We start from the raw sequence: 16,373 nt of genomic DNA, 5'->3' as shown, positions 1-16,373 counted from the left end.
AGAAGAAAATTTATAATAACAAAACTCCACATAGATCACAGTTAATCATAATTTAATTGTTGTCAGAAAACAAAAAATAAAAACTTGAATAAATACAAAATATTAATAAAACAAAATTACGCAAAATAAAAAAACACATAAAAAGAACACATACACAACATAAATAAATTCCAAAAATAAAGATGATGAAGAATCGTATTCAATAAAATATAATAGAGAATAAATTTTTGAACAAAACATTCGTCAACAACATATAACCTACACAAATCATAAATTAAGATGTAATATTTGTTACCAGAAAAAGTTTATAGAGGCATAACATTCGGTATGGACAATAAAAACATTCTACATAACAAAAAATACAATATATAATGCACAAAAAACAAATGTAATAATAATTAACAAAATATAATAACATGGAATAAAAAGCACCCATCAACAACAAATAACCCACACAAATCATTATATAAAATGTAACAATTCTTACATGAATTTTATGGAGAAAGAACAACAATATCGACGATAAAAAAAATTTGCAAAAAAATACAACACATCAATAACAACAAATAGCTTACATAAAAACATAAAATAAAACAATAAAGAATGTAGCTTCCATCTTGATTTAGACATTCGATTGTGTAGTTTGCAATATGATGGAAGAATTAGTAAAACAAAAGAAAAAAATTAAATGAGATATAATATATATAGATGAGATTAAAAAACGAAAGGTCTAGAACATTTATAAGTTAATAAAAGACAATTAATATAACCAACAAAATAAGTCTAAAAATATCTAAATTTTTGAAAAAAAAAGAATTATGAAATAACTTTTTCACAAAGTGTCACATAAGAAACTCTATATTTTATTTTTAGATTTATGTAAAATAATGATGTCAAATGCTCAATTAAAGACATCTTTGGTTTGGAAAATTTGTTTTCATTTTGGAGAAAATAATGAAATACACATTTTTCATTCACGGGTTAAAAAAATATTTAACTTATTTAACATTTCATAAATTCAAAACAATGAGAAAATCTCTTTTAAAAATAATCTTGTGACAATGTCTCACACCGTTTATTGTATGTTTATTTTAATTAATAGATGGAAAGATGAATCAAGAATGAAGATGAAAAGGTTGGGGGTTAAACTTTTTAAAATTGCCAAGACAATTTATTTTCTAAAAATTCTATCGTCTTTTATATATCAAATATTTTAAAGAATAAAAAATCTAAGAAAAAAGAAAGATAAGTTTCATATTTTCTAAATAATATAATTTTTACATACCTTTTTAAAATCTTTTAAATTTTCTTCAACTCTTATTTCTTCATTACTCACCAAACAATTTCTACAAATTGAAAAAAATCTTGAAGTATTCAAAATTTAACGTGATTATCAATCACGTATAAATAGTTATTGTTAATGGAGCTTAAATTCGAAAAAGATTTATCATATCCTGTGATTACAAAATATCAAAAAAAATCTAATTTATATGATTCAATCATAAACACAAACATATCCCATTATAACAACAAATACAACAATATTGAAAAAGAAATATGTAATAACGAAACACATTTTTTAATGAATATAATTTCTATATACCTTTTAAAATCTTTGAATTCTTCTTCAACTCTCACCTTATTCATCCATCACTAAAAGAATTTGTAGGATTTCATTTTGTTTATTATTGAAACTTTGAAAAACAAATTTCATTAAAAAAAATAAAAGAAAGTAAATGAAAGAGCAAATCAAGAGTTGGAGGTTAAACTTGGGTATACAAAATTACAAAAAACCCCAATTAATTATGAACCATACATTCTTCATACAAGGGTAGAAAAGTCTTTAATATATTCAACATTTAAAAAAATAAAAAAATTGAGAAAAAAGATAGGAGAAGTTCTAAGCATTAGAATGTGTCACCTCATTATGTTTGGTTTCTTCTTTAATATATATATAGATTTGACACAAAAACATCTAATCCACCTTTCTTATACACTTCATTTTGTTCAAAATTTTCAATTCTTAACCAATGTGGGATATACAATTTCTACCATTTGGTTTGATTGGTTTTCAACCATGGTTATAGATTTCAAAAAGGTCATCCAAAGTAAGACAACCTTATGAGATAAACCTCATATTTGACACAAAGGCATTCAATCCACTTTTCTTATATACTTCATTTTGTTCAAAAATTTCAACTCTCACCAATGTGGGATATCTCAAACTCAACCACAATTCACTAACACCTCAATACTCAATTCTTATGATGTCACCTCAATACTCTTGGTTTTTCCTTTAATATACATATAGATTTCCAACCATGGTTATAGATTTCAAAAGGGTCATCCAAAGAAAGACAACTCTATGAGACAAACTTCATATTTGACACAAAGACATCCAATCCACCTTTCTTATACACTTCATTTTGTTCAAAAATTTCAACTTCTCACCAATGTAGGATATCTAATTTCTACCATTTTGTTTGATTGGTTTCCAACCATGGTTATAGATTTCAAAAGGGTCATCCAAAGAAATACAACCTTATGAGACAAACCTCATATTTGACACAAAGGCATCCAATCCACTTTTTTTATACACTTCATTTTGATAAAAAATTTCAACTCTTCACCAATGTGGGATGTCTCAAACTGAATCACAATTCACTAACACCTCAATACTCAATTCTTATGATGTCACCTCAATACTCTTGGTTCTTCCTTTAATATATATATAGATTTTATTTACATATATACATGTATATTTTTAGTTGCATGACAATTGAAAAAATAAATCATCAAAATTAAAGATAGATGAAAACTTTGAAATACAAAATACAATATTAAATAATGTGGTGTAATATAAATTATTACGGTTTGTAATTCATAAATTGTAATGTCATGTCCAACATAAATCTTTTGACCACTCTCCCCTTCCCAAGCCAAGCCCTTCCCTCCATTTAAAAATAAATGTTTCCAAGACTTCTTGATCCTAAGGGTGATACTCGATGAGGGGTAAATTAGAGGGTTGAGTTCCGGTAAGCGCTTACCAAGTCACATTATCTTACCGGATGAATACGGTAAGGACCAAAAATCTTACCCGGTAAGAGGGAGACAAGGACCGAGAGTCTTACCCGGTAAGTGCGAGCGACGACTCTTACAATGGTAAGCGCTTACTATGTAAATTGTTGCATACAATGCCGTTTTGGTGGACAAAAGTCTTACGCGGTAAGTAAGTGGTAGTATTAAATTTTACCAATAAACGCTTATCGGGTAAGTGTTTGGTAAACGGCCCCTAAGTGGGAGATGTGGAACATTTCTGACTTTTTTTTTGGCTAATATCAAGTGAGGAAATCGAACTACTTAATATTGATCTTATTTTTTAAAAGAGAAAGCCTAACTTATTAAAATAAATTCATTATTCTACATTGTATTTTATAAATTGTTCAATAAGAAATCACATTTCAACTTAACTTACTTTAATATATCTTCATACAACACGTAACGACAAAAACTAGTTAATGATTAACTTAAAAACCAAGTTGCCGCTTCACAAAACGCAAATTCCCACCCTCAAACACTGCTTGAAAATGAACAATATTAATTCAATAAGATGGGCATCGGTTTATCCCCTCTTATCCTTGTTTCTGTATGTATTTTTGTCCACCAATATTATTTAACTCTTTTATATTTATATTTAAAGTATCAAAATATAAAACTTTGACAATGTTTATATATTTATTATAAATTGTTGTATCGTATCATGAGAATTTTAACAAATTTTATTTTAGAATTTAAATACAATCATCTTTAAAAAAAAAAATTATCACAGAAAAAGGATCGGGCATTACGTACTTGTATTGCATAAAGATTAGCTTATTCTTTTTATAATTATATTGTATTGTAAAAAATTTCTAATATTATTGACAACAGTTTTCATTTTTTTTTAAATTAATTTTAATGAAAATGATATATTTAAACTAAGATACAAAAAATTACAAGTAACTAAAATTCAACTTAGGGTTAATTACAAATTTTGTCCTTTTGGTTTTATAATTTTCACGAAGAAGGTCCTTAATCCTAAAAGTTTATGGTTAGGGTCCTCAATGTTTCAGTTTTGTTAAGAATTGGATCATTAGCGGTAATTCCAGTTAAAAAAAGCTACGTTAAGTTAGGGTATTCAGTCTTTTTCTCCTTTTTTTTTAGGAATTGGGAAACCCTCCATCCATCCCTTGATTTATCGATGTCAACCCCATTAGAAATGAGTCTTTAACCCTAAACGACCATACGGATGGTTGAAGAAGTGGCAAAAACATTCAAATAAGTTGAAGTTGAATTGTGAAGGTCGTTAAAAACCAATGTTCTGAATAGTGTGGTGGCAAAACCAACCCTAAAACCTTAGAAGCCACAACGAGGTGACTAATGTTTTTCAAGACATGACTTATGACAACAAATCTGTATATCATATATAATATTATATACATATATGTATAACATGTATTTTATATTATTACTCAATGAATCAATGATAATAAATGATTAAAATTAAGTTAATAAGTTATATATTAAAAACTAACAAATAAGACATTAAAAAAAGTAAGTAAAATCAAATATTATGTTACAGAAAATGTGCATTATGCCATAATCTGCCACAAGCTTAACGTTGTGTGAGACACAAGCCTTAAGCCATGTCGCGTCATGGTGGTTGTTGCGGCGAGCCTTTTGGCGGAAGCCAATGTCTCGGGGTCCCGGGGACTCGTTCTGACTGAAACAAGGGGCGGATTTTTACCAACTTAAGAATAAATGTTGGACTTCTTGGATCCTTAGCAATTCATGCAAGGCTTGGTCATTGGGGGTCTCTAGAAAGTCCGTTTTATAAAATTTTATGATTCAAAATTAAAGTAAAAAGTGGCAAATATGAAAATAGGAGCTTATGTTCATAAAATTGCATAATAGTGTTAAAAACCCAATTTGTTGGCCTAACCCCCTTCCCAGATGAGTCTATAACCCTACACAACGGGTTCCAAGTAGGTTCTAGATACGTATTGTTACATATGGGTTTCAACTTTGAGTTTCACTGATGCTTTTTTTGTTTTAGGTTTTTGATTTACTTCTTATTCTTCATAAATGTGTTCTTGATTTGAATATTGTTTTGCTTGAGTTATAGACACATAACGAAAAACAAAAACGAAATCCTAAGAACTTTAGTCATGAATTTTTATGGTTATGGATCATACTCGTAAAAACTATGAAACCACAAGGACTAAATTTGTAATTTTTGTTTTATTAGTATTAAATTGATTGATCCCCTCTTTGAACCGAACAACCAAACCCTTTGAACTCTTGCGTATAAAACTCTTGGTTTTCTCGCACAACTTCACCCTCTTCCATCAATGGCTTCTATTCTCTCGCATTCCTCAACATTCTTGGCAATCTCCCATAAAAGGTCAGATTTCAAACCCTCAAACCACCAATTAACCCTTTCATTCCTCCAAAACAATCAATCCCACTTCATTTCAAAACCACATTTAATAAATAAAACCCCACCTCGTCCAGAGTTTCGCATAAACCCTTGTTGTACAGCAACGAAATCTTCATCAACAACAAATGGGTTTCTTGAAAAAGATGAATCTTTACCATTGGTTGAAGACTCCCCTGTGAAGTTCCTGGTTTGGGTATTTCTTTGGGCATCTGTTTCTGTAGCTTTATTTGCATTTTCTCCTGGTGATGCTAAAGCTCAACAAGCACAAGCTGCTGTGCAGTCCATTAAAGCTTCGGGTTTTGGAGTGAAATTTGCAAATTTCTTGAGAGGTTCGGGTTGGCCCGATGAAGCTGTGGTGTTTGCTTTGGCTACACTCCCGGTGATTGAGCTCCGTGGTGCTATTCCTGTTGGATATTGTTTACAACTCAAGCCTGTTATTCTCACTGTGTTATCTGTTCTTGGGTTAGTCTACTTCCCTAATTTCTTTTTCATTACTTGTACTGTTATTTCTCTTCATAATATCCATGATTCCATGAATATGCATAAACTTGATCTGGGGTTTTAAGGTTTTGGTTGTTTAATTATGTTTAGTGATCAAATTGGTGTGGCTATAAATCTTGCTTCTGAAATTAGTTGCAACTTTAGTATCCAAACAAATTACTTTTGTGGATTTCTAGGAAGAAATGGAGATGTAATCATCAGTTTGTTAGTTGATTGCTAATGCTGTTCGTATAAATCATGGGATTTGATTTGTCGGTTGTTTATTTGTGTTTCTTGATTGTGGCACACAATATTGCTTCACCAAATTAGAGATGAAGTTATAACTTTTGTGTTCATAACAATTTTTTGTGGATTTATCGGAAGAAATGAATGATGTGATTAAGGATCATTTTACTTGATGTGAGCAGCAAATTAAGATGAGACCTGTCGAATAAAATGTTAACTGGTGAAAACTAATAGGAGATGAGTGACAGGATTTCATTTTGGATTAGGTAAGTGACTAATGAAACTCGAATGCAGATCTTAGGCTAATCATCAGAGTAAGTATAGGAAGATATATGATGTCTTTGTCTCGATAAGAAAAAGGATTTTTCAAAGCGGTTTTGAAGTTGTATCAGTTGTTGATTATTTTTTAGTTGCAATTAGGGTTTATCTGGCCACACTCATTCTACACCTTACAACTACGAAAGGAACAAGTTGTAAAGATGTATTTTATGCTTGTCATCAAATTTTGTCCTCACATGTGTTGGGGATTTACTAAATATCACGTGACTTGGTTCTAAATGAAACGAGGGTTACAAACGAGAGAGAACCAAAACTAACGAGCAATAAACTTGGAAATGAAACACTCAAAGTGCTCAGAAATTGTATGCACTTATGTTTTCTCTCGACAATTCGGATGCACAAAACCCTCATAACGCAACTCAAGATTAGACCTAAAGTCTTATTAACGGATTTGTGACCGTATGCAACTCTGAAGATGCGTATGATTTCACCTTGTTCCACTTTTCTCCATAGGCAATTAGTGAAGTCGCCTAAGATGTCGCTTGCATCGTGCCAAGAATTGTTACAAGCATCCATGTGACTCAGATGCGACTTGGTGCAAGTCGCTACATAACTTCAAACACCAGCTCGCTCAGCTTGCTACTTTGGTTACTTGACAAATAATTTTGCTTTCTTGGTCCCTCAATGGAGCATTTTGTACCAAATTCGTCCCTGCTCTGTAAATGTTACTTAAAGTCCTTCAACAGAAGGGTGTAATAAGGAAAACACTGATAGGTCCCAATCAAAGCTAACAAAAAAGATGGTGTTCTCCTTGGAGCGAGAACTAAAGCGCAGGTCTTTTTAATTCAGTAATCTCCTTTCTCTGCTACATTTGCGGGGAAATATATTAAAGAAGGAAAAACAACGGTTCCTAAAAAACAGGCCATATCATATCCCTAAGAGATAGGCATTATTAACAGTGGCAGGAAAATAGCCAGAACTCCAAATTGATTAGTTCTTAAAGTTAATACGGTTCCTTCACTTATCATTTACCCTCTCCTGGAGAAGAACCTTGTCCTCAAGGTTTCTCTGCATCTTTCTCATCGGAGTCATCTGGGCCGGTACCCACGAGTATTGACCATTTCAAGTAGCATCAAGCTGTGATCCTTGACATTTACGACCACGAGAGAACTTGTCGCTGCAATTGAAACAAAGGCCCAAAGCTCATCCCGGATGAGCCTTATTATGGAAGAATTTGTTTTGGGTTCTGTAGGTGGCGGAGCAGGGAGAGTCGAACAGGTAGATTGTCTTGTGACTTGCTGTTGATGCACAAGTTGTTCATCTTACATTCGTGCAAGGTTGATCGCTTTCTTCAACGATTTTGGTTTAAACGTTCGATTGTCATCATCTATTCTGACTTGAGGCCTCCCATGAATGTTCCTACTAATGCCTTTGATGTTCAGCCTTGAACCCTATTGCCCAACCTCTCAAATTCCTTTTGGTATTCGCGTAGGGAGCCGGTTTGCTTTACCCACGATAAGGCTTCGTCAAAGTCTTTGCACTTGATAGGACTCGTCTTGAAAAATTGCCCATGTGACTTTCTTACCATCTTCTTGAAAGGCACAACGCCGACCATTGCCACCATTGATTAGCCTCCCCTTCAAGATGGGAAGAGGTCAACCACACCTTCTGTGGCCCCGACGTCTTTTGAAACAAAAAACTGTTCCACTTTGGCCAACCATTCTGCATGATCATCTCCTGAGAAGCTAGAGAACTCGGATTTGGTCACTTTCAATGAGGATATTGGCCTTCCTCTGTCAGCATCATCCCGGCTGTTATCTTTGTTATGGCGGGGGCAAATGCTATCTTTCTTGTTATCGATATCCTTTTAAGGGAGCAGAACATTGGCTAGCCTATGGACACTTCCCTCCAATTGGTGAAGCTTGTCGACAACACCAACTCCGTTTTGCTGACCCAGTCTTGAATTCCTCCCAGATTTGCCTCTAACAGCTCAATCCTCTCCTTGTTAGTTGCCATGAAGGTTATGCTCACAAATGATAGGTCCCAATCAAAGCTAACAAAAAGGATAGGGTTCTGCATGGATCGAGAACTAAACCACAAGTTTTTGTAAGTCAATACTCTCCTCTATCTACTACAGTCGCTGGGAAATATTTAAAAGAAGGAAAAACAACATTCCTAAAAGCAGGTTACATCCCTAGGAGATAGGCACTAAGGGTCCATTTACCAAACGCTTAACCGGTAAGCGCTTACCAAGTCACATTACCTTATCGGATAACATGGCAAGAACCGAAAATTTGACCTGGTAAGAGCAATAACAAGGACCGAGAGTCTTACCCAGTAAGTAAGGGTAATGACTCTTACCCGGTTAGCACTTACCAGGTAAATTGTTACATATGATGCTATTTTATTGACTAAAATCTTACCCGATAAGGTAAGTGATAGGGTTGAATCTTATCGGTAAGCACTTAGCGGATAAGTGTTTAAGTAAACGGACCCTAAAGATAGTGGCAGAAAAATAGCCTAAACTTTTAGTTGACTAGTTTCTAAAGCTAAGACGGTTTCTTGGCTCATCAAACACATTGAAATTTGTTAAATTTCTTGTAAACCTAAATATACATCATCAATGTTCTTCATCAATTAAGAACAGTTGAAACCAATTCAAATCTTGATAACTTGCAAGTTCTTTTATCATCATTGTTCATTATCAACGAAGAACGATTAAACCAAGAACATTCATAAATGATTACAACATTGCATGATAGAAAACCCAACTCATAAACAAGATACTCTTCATCCTTAACTCAACATTTGCTTAAGATCAAATTTTCTTTACAGAGAAGGTGAATCTGAAACTTCCCTTCCAGCGCCAACTTAGCTTACTTTCACCAGGTCATGCAAGAATTCTCAGTCTGCACAAAATGATCTGATTCGCTGATGACTCCTGACTTGGTAGATGGACAGATGGTTTGATGAACGTCAACCTCATTCTGCACATGATGATGTGATTAGCTTTCTTGGAGATGACTCTGAAATTGGTAGATAGACAGACAGTTTAATCAGCTTCAGTTTTGTCATGTACATAATGATGTGATTAGCATTCTTTGGGATGACTGACTCCCTTATTGGGTACATAGCCAAATGGCTTTTGAGCTTTAACTTCATTATGCACATAATGATGTGATCATCTTTCTTGACAAATATGCATGTCTTGATTTGGTCCCATTAAGAAAGCTCTCTTTTCAAAACGTTGTGCGTTTGTTTTGAACCTCTCAGTGATTTGAAGCCCAACAAGTTACTTATATGAGGAATCGCACTTTGAGAGTTCCATAGCAAAAGAAACTATCCATTTTCAACCCATCAAAGATGTTTCCTTAACGCATTTACAATAAACATTGAGATTCCGTCACTCATCAGCTATCCGAGTGAGTGCAAATCCATTGGCGCTTCAGCAGAGAACACATTTCTTTCTGCTGCTAATCGGTGTTTCTTTGAACCCAACATCTTTGAGCAGATTCTATGGAGACAGTGATGTTGATGGTGACAAAGATGAGTGGACATGGTTAGGATTTTGTTTATGTTGGTGAAGATGAGGTTTTTGCTAATGACCCTTCTTGATTCTGTAAACAAAATTGAAAGCTAGTTGTGTAGTTGACTCTATGGTATTTGACTGCTTTCATGGAGTACTATATTCACTCTTTATAAGAAAATCTAGCCTATACACTGTTACGTTCAAATACGAGACCCCACACCTCAAATTAAGCCATGGCTGTGTATGGATAGTCAGTAAATTGGCACAAATTGTCCATTGTGAGGAAGAGTGATGCAAGTGGAGTCTTATTTCTCGATAGTCTAGACTACGGCCATGTTCAGCAACTATAAGCTAGTTTATTGTTTGAGCTTATTGGAAAAGCCCCGATTGGCAAGTCATAAACTAGCTTTATGAAAAGCTGTCAGATAGCTTATTGGGGATTTGTTTTCAAATCTTTTTCCAATTATGCCTTTTATATTTTACATAAATGCCTCTTATATTTTTTTTTTATAGGTCACTTGACATTGTCCTCTAGCTCATCAGCTAGTTTATCAGCTAGTTTATATTTTACCAAATGTTACTAGTTTATCAGCTAGTATACCAAACATAGCCTGATAGATGCAGGCTAAAATTACAAAAAGAGAGGGGTGCTACTCTGGTCTCGAGTTTTAAAGATTCACTGCTCTTTCAAATGGGTCGAGGTGTGCTACTCTGGTCAGACCAGACAAACCCGGTATATCCCACCTGGAGGTGGGTTCTAGAGTGGGTAATATATACACAAACCTAACTTCTACCCTAAAGTTAGAACAATTGTTGCCATGAACATAGCATGGTACAAGTTTGGTGTATACGAGATAAAGTTTATGTGTTACGCTACCACACGAGCTACTTAGTCAAATAGTTATTCCTTTATCAAGCATAATTTTAATGGATATTTTCTAGCTCTCAAATTGAGCTCGAATCTTTCTTGAGCCGATCTCAAATTTCATGTTGGTATAACTTACTTTTGGGCTTGAAATTTTTGCAGGAACATGGTACCTGTGCCTTTCATCATACTCTACTTGAAACCACTAGCTACATTCCTGGCTCGAACCAGCAAGCCAGCGGCTCGGTTCCTAGACCTACTGTTCGAAAAGGCAAAACAAAAAGCCGGACCCGTTGAGGAGTTCCAGTGGCTAGGTCTGATGCTGTTCGTAGCAGTGCCATTCCCGGGCACCGGTGCATGGACCGGAGCTATCATAGCTTCAATCCTCGATATCCCATTTTGGTCAGCCGTTTCTGCAAATTTTTTTGGGGTCGTGTTGGCAGGTCTTTTAGTTAACATGCTGGTCAACATCGGGCTCAAGTACGCCATTGTTGCTTGCATTGTAATGTTCATTGCATCGGGGTTCATGTGGAGCATCCTTCGTGGTCTAAAACGTTATCTAAGCCTTTAGTTGTAGTGATGTATTACTAAATAAACTTGATGCTAATTTGATTCTTTGATTTCGATTTACTTGTTTATAGGTTCATACATGGTAAACGATCGTGTTGTATAACCCATTAATGATGCATTTTTTGATGAAATTTCAAGTTATGAAAAAAATCAAAATTAAAAAATTAGAGCATGTCAACAATGCATTCATGTGAAAATATATCGATTTAAATTGTATTTTAATAAAAAAAAAAGGATCAAATAAATAAAATGGTTTTCGTCTATTTGGTATTATTAGGCTTCGGTTTTTATTTATCTGACTTCGTTTATTAAAAGAGTTTGTGTGGTATTATTGGGTTTTGGTTTAGTTGACGTTTGATTCGGTGCAGATTCTAAGTGGGTGTTTGGTTCACATAATAGAATTTGATGGAATTGGAATCCATCAAAGGAATTTGACTTTGAAGGAATTGGAATGAAATTTGATGGAATTTGATCATGCATTTGGTTGGTAGGAATTGAAATGAAATCTCTCAATAGAATTGGAACAATCGTCTTTGTTTGGACCATCCCACATATCGCCCCACCCACACCCTACCAACCACCATGTTACTAATGTCGTCATCACAGCTATCACCCTGCCCCAATCCCTACCCAACCCTGTCCCCACCACTCCTGCCCCTGCCCCACAATAGGTGGGGTTGTTGGGGGTAGGCGGGGTGAGGTGAGCCATTGGAGATGGGCCAGTGGGTGGCAGATGAAGACTATAGTGGTAGGATGGTGGTTAGTGGTGGGTTGGAGTAGGGTGGGTAGGGTAGGTGGCGGGGTGGTAGATATGATGATGATAGTGGTCGGGTGGCTGGGGCCTGGAGTACGTGGGTATAATGACAACAATAGTAACATGGTATTTAGTGGTGGGTTAGGGTTAGGGTCGGATGGATTGCGAGTGAGTGGCGGTTGTGAAAGCGACAATAATGGTGAGGGGTGAGGGTTAGGTTAGGGGCGGGGGTGGGGTAATGGGGATGGGTGGCAGTTATGACGATGACAGTGGTGGGATGGTGGTCGGGTGGCTGGGAGTGGATGGGTATAACGACGACAATAGTGGCATGGTGGTTAGTGGTGGGGTGGAGTAGGGTGGGGTGGGGGTGAATGGCAACTGTGATAGCGACAATAATGGTGTGGTGGTGGGGGTTAGGTTAGGGGTGTGATAGTAACGGTAGTAGCATGGTCGTAGCAGAGATGTGCAGTGAGTGACCGGGGCCCGAGGTGGGTGGGTGTGATGACAACAGTAATGGCATGGTGGTTAGTGGTGGGGTAGGGTGGGTGGCGGTGACAGTAGTGGTGTGGTGGTGGTAGTGGGGGGTTAGGGGTGGGGCATCACAAACAGTAATAGTATGGTCGTTGTAGGTGTTGATGGAATTCAATTCCTTCCATTATGCTAAGGAATGATGAATTCCTTAACTTGTGGAATTCATTGGAATTTGAAGGATTCCATCCATTTCAAGAAATGAACCAAACAAAGGAATTGGAATTTGGTCAAAAGAATTTATCATTCCAATTCCATCAAATTCCTTCGAATTCCGCGAACCAAACCGCCCTTAAGAGGATTGAAATGGTCGACTCCGTCCATACATCTGGTTTATTGTTTATGTTTTTAGTACGTAATTTCAATTCCATGGGTTTAGTAACGAATTCTAGATTTTTTTTCATTCTGTTTTTTTGAGATACAGTATTGTGTTGTTATATTTTTACTCTTTTCCATTTCATTCCACCACAACATGAGTCACTGCTATCATCAATTTCTCCGCCACCACTGTATTTGAAGCCATCGTCACCATCAACATTGTCTTTGTTGTCACCATTACAATCGTTGCCGCCACTACAATCACATGTGTCCCCTCCACCACCCTCACTATCTTTGTCCTCGGTACCACCACTATTATCGTTGCCACCACTCTGGCTATATTCATGGAAACAAACATACAGATTGCAAATCCTTTAACAAATTACATTACTACTCCTGCCAATAATTAATTTTTTAATTTTTTCATATTCTAGTTCTTTTTTGTATATTTTAATTTTCATATTTTATTTTGTAAACCCAAACACCAAATTTTTATGAAGAAAAAAGAGATAAGGAAAAAAATATTACTCCCTTATAGCTTCTTCAACTATATTATCCAAAAAACACCAAATATGGTGGATCTATCATACTAAAAAAACTCAACTTTAATACCACTTTGGAAAAAAAAAAAGGCACCAAATTTATGGATCCCACATTAAAATAAGATATTTTATTTACTATTTTTAATAACAATAATTATAGTTTATAAATACATATTATAATAATAAATAATTAGTAATTAATTTATTAATAAAGACCTGTTAAAATAAAAACAATAAATTGTTAATTAATAAATTTTTCGTTAAAAAAAACTAATTAATTCAAATATATGTTAATTTATATAGATGTGAATGTATATAGTTTGTCTTATATATAATTTATTATATATATATATATATATATATATATGAGAGTTATTATCCAATTCTTTACATTTGTATAATCAATACAACTCAATTTCAACCGTTCATTTAATTTGATGAATATGAGATTTCATAAAAAATTTGATTGTTTCCTAATATAAATGATTGATCATAATTAATGAACTCTAGTCATCTTTCATAAATATTCAAAAAATAATAAATGAACTCTCATCATTTCCGTAAAATATCTCATTTAATTGGGTTGCATTGGTTGTACAAATGGACATGGTTGCATTTGAAATATATATATATACATACATACATATATATATATACACACACACACTATATTATAAAGAATTTGACAAAAAACTATTAAAAATCATTCTTCATGCATTAAGTACTGTTTATTAATGTCCTACTTAAAATTTAAGATTACAAGTAAATTGTGCGTAAGTACAACTTATTAAAGTTTCATTTTTAAATTCGTATAACTAACTGAAGATTAACATAATCAAATATAAGATAAACATATCATTTTAAATATAAAAAATCTAAAATATAATTAGGATAATCATTGAGTTCTAACAGAATCATTATCTTTATAAAAATTATATTGTTAAGTCAAAAATAAATTACTTCGCTATTAGACCTAAATTAAATTATAATAAAAAATTAAATAAAAGAAATTATACAAAATAAAGCTTTTAAATAGTTAATTTGACATTAATATCCATGTACTTTTTCAAAATCATATGATATCTTCAAAAAAAAAATTATTCAAAAGTAAAAACATTGTCTTTCTCAAAACCACATAAATGATATTATATTAACAGAGACAAAAATAAAACAAAATATTAAAATAAAGATAGATCTCGTTGCATTATGCGGATACCTTTCTAGTAATATTTTAATAGAGATGGTGGTGGTCCCATCTTTTTGCCGTTTAACTTTTACATGGCATATATGTCGTTCAATACATATAGCCGGCAAAAGAAAGATCATATGCCGGTCGGTCGGACGTTTTTTTTTTCCGGCAAATCCTTAGTTGAAGATGCTCTTAGATGGAATAAATAAATATTGGAAAAAAGGTGCAAGTTAGAAAATATACAAGGGGGTGTAAATTAAAGTTACCCGATGAAATACATGTGGTAGGTAGTGCCGTAAACGAACCAAATATTCAACGAACCGTTCGTGAACTGTTCAGCGTGAAGTTCATTTATGTTTGTTTATTTAATAAATGAACGAATGTGAACACGTTTTTTTTGTTTGTTTATTTAAACGAACGAACATGAATACGAGTCTCGTTCGTTCATTTATGTTTGTGAACGTTCGTTTACGTGCGTTTATATCCGTTCGTTTAATATATAATCTTTTATTTATTCAGTTTGAATTCAAATAATATTTATTTAAGTTTTAACTTTTTAGAATTTATTTAGATTTAAATTTTATTATCATTTTGTCTTTTTTGAAATTTTTATCTTTTCGTCGTTTATGTTCGTTTAGGTCTGCTTGTTTAACATGTTAACGAACAAACATAAACGAACACAAATACAAATATGTTCGTTCGTTTACCGTTCGTGTTTGTTCGATTAATTTAAACGAACGAACATGAATAAGAATCCGTTCGTGTTTTTCGGTTCGTTTACAGCTCTAGTGGTAAGTTTGGAAATATGTTTTTGGAGCAATTTATCCAATAATCATTTTTTTTTATGAATTGGTCTAATAACCAATAGTTATTTCTTTCTCTGATTTATCTAAATGTAGTTATCTTCATAAATGATATCTTTCTTATTTACAGACTTGACTAAAAGATAAAAAGAATGTAATTTTTAATAGGTTTGCAAGTGATACCTGTGTAATTTGAACAAATCACTTAAAAGGTATCACTTTCGGACATAGATAGAAATTATAAATATTGTTTCGTTTTTTTTAACTAGGTCCAAAAAATGTTAACGACATTTAAATAAAATCGAAAAATGGATATAGCTAGAAGACCCATTTATGTAAAAAGAAACGGTCATTTCGATCAATTTCCCAATGTTTTAATGTCTGTTCTGACTGACAACCAGGCATGGTCTCAACGTGGGCGCTGGTCCCGCTTTACACGTGCTGGTATCTGAATATTGGATGTAAGGAGAAAATTACAAGTTTCGTCCCTGTGGTTATTGAAAGTTGTATATTAGGTCTTTTAAACGAAATTATTATAAGTATGGTTATTATAGTTTCAGTTTTGTTAGGGTGCGTTTGGTACGTTGGACAGGGTGGGACAGRACAGGACAGAACACAATTGTCCTATGTTTGGTGTGGTTTTATGTGGGACTAACTAGAACAAACTAGAACAAGGGTGGGACAAGGTTGTCCACCCTTTACCCATGTAACTAAGTAGAACAAGAAACTTTTTACCACTTTACCCTCAAAAACCTCATACGCATACCTTCCTTCTTCCCCTTCACTCTCCT

The 16,373-nt window shown here is 33.8% G+C and overlaps 1 protein-coding gene across 1 annotated transcript; it reads left to right on the top strand.

Moving 5' to 3' along the window:
* The first annotated feature begins 5,358 nt into the window (after positions 1-5,358).
* On the top strand, positions 5,359-11,508 carry LOC112528034. Its single transcript, XM_025138926.1, has 2 exons — positions 5,359-5,941; positions 11,041-11,508. The coding sequence occupies exons 1-2, from the start codon at positions 5,391-5,393 to the stop codon at positions 11,447-11,449; spliced, it is 960 nt and encodes a 319-aa protein (XP_024994694.1). The 5' UTR covers positions 5,359-5,390; the 3' UTR covers positions 11,450-11,508.
* The last annotated feature ends 4,865 nt before the right edge of the window (positions 11,509-16,373 follow it).

The sequence above is a fragment of the Cynara cardunculus genome (genome assembly GCF_001531365.2).
Source record: "Cynara cardunculus var. scolymus isolate 2C chromosome LG 15, CcrdV1, whole genome shotgun sequence".
Classification (NCBI taxonomy): Eukaryota; Viridiplantae; Streptophyta; class Magnoliopsida; order Asterales; family Asteraceae; genus Cynara; species Cynara cardunculus.
This window is presented reverse-complemented; position numbering and strand designations above follow the sequence as displayed.

Coding starts and splice junctions, on each gene's coding strand:
- LOC112528034 (XM_025138926.1), top strand. CDS start 5,391: ATGGCTTCTATTCTCTCGCATTCCTCAACATTCTTGGCAATCTCCCAT. Junction 5,942..11,040: donor ACTGTGTTATCTGTTCTTGG/GTTAGTCTACTT, acceptor AAATTTTTGCAG/GAACATGGTACCTGTGCCTT.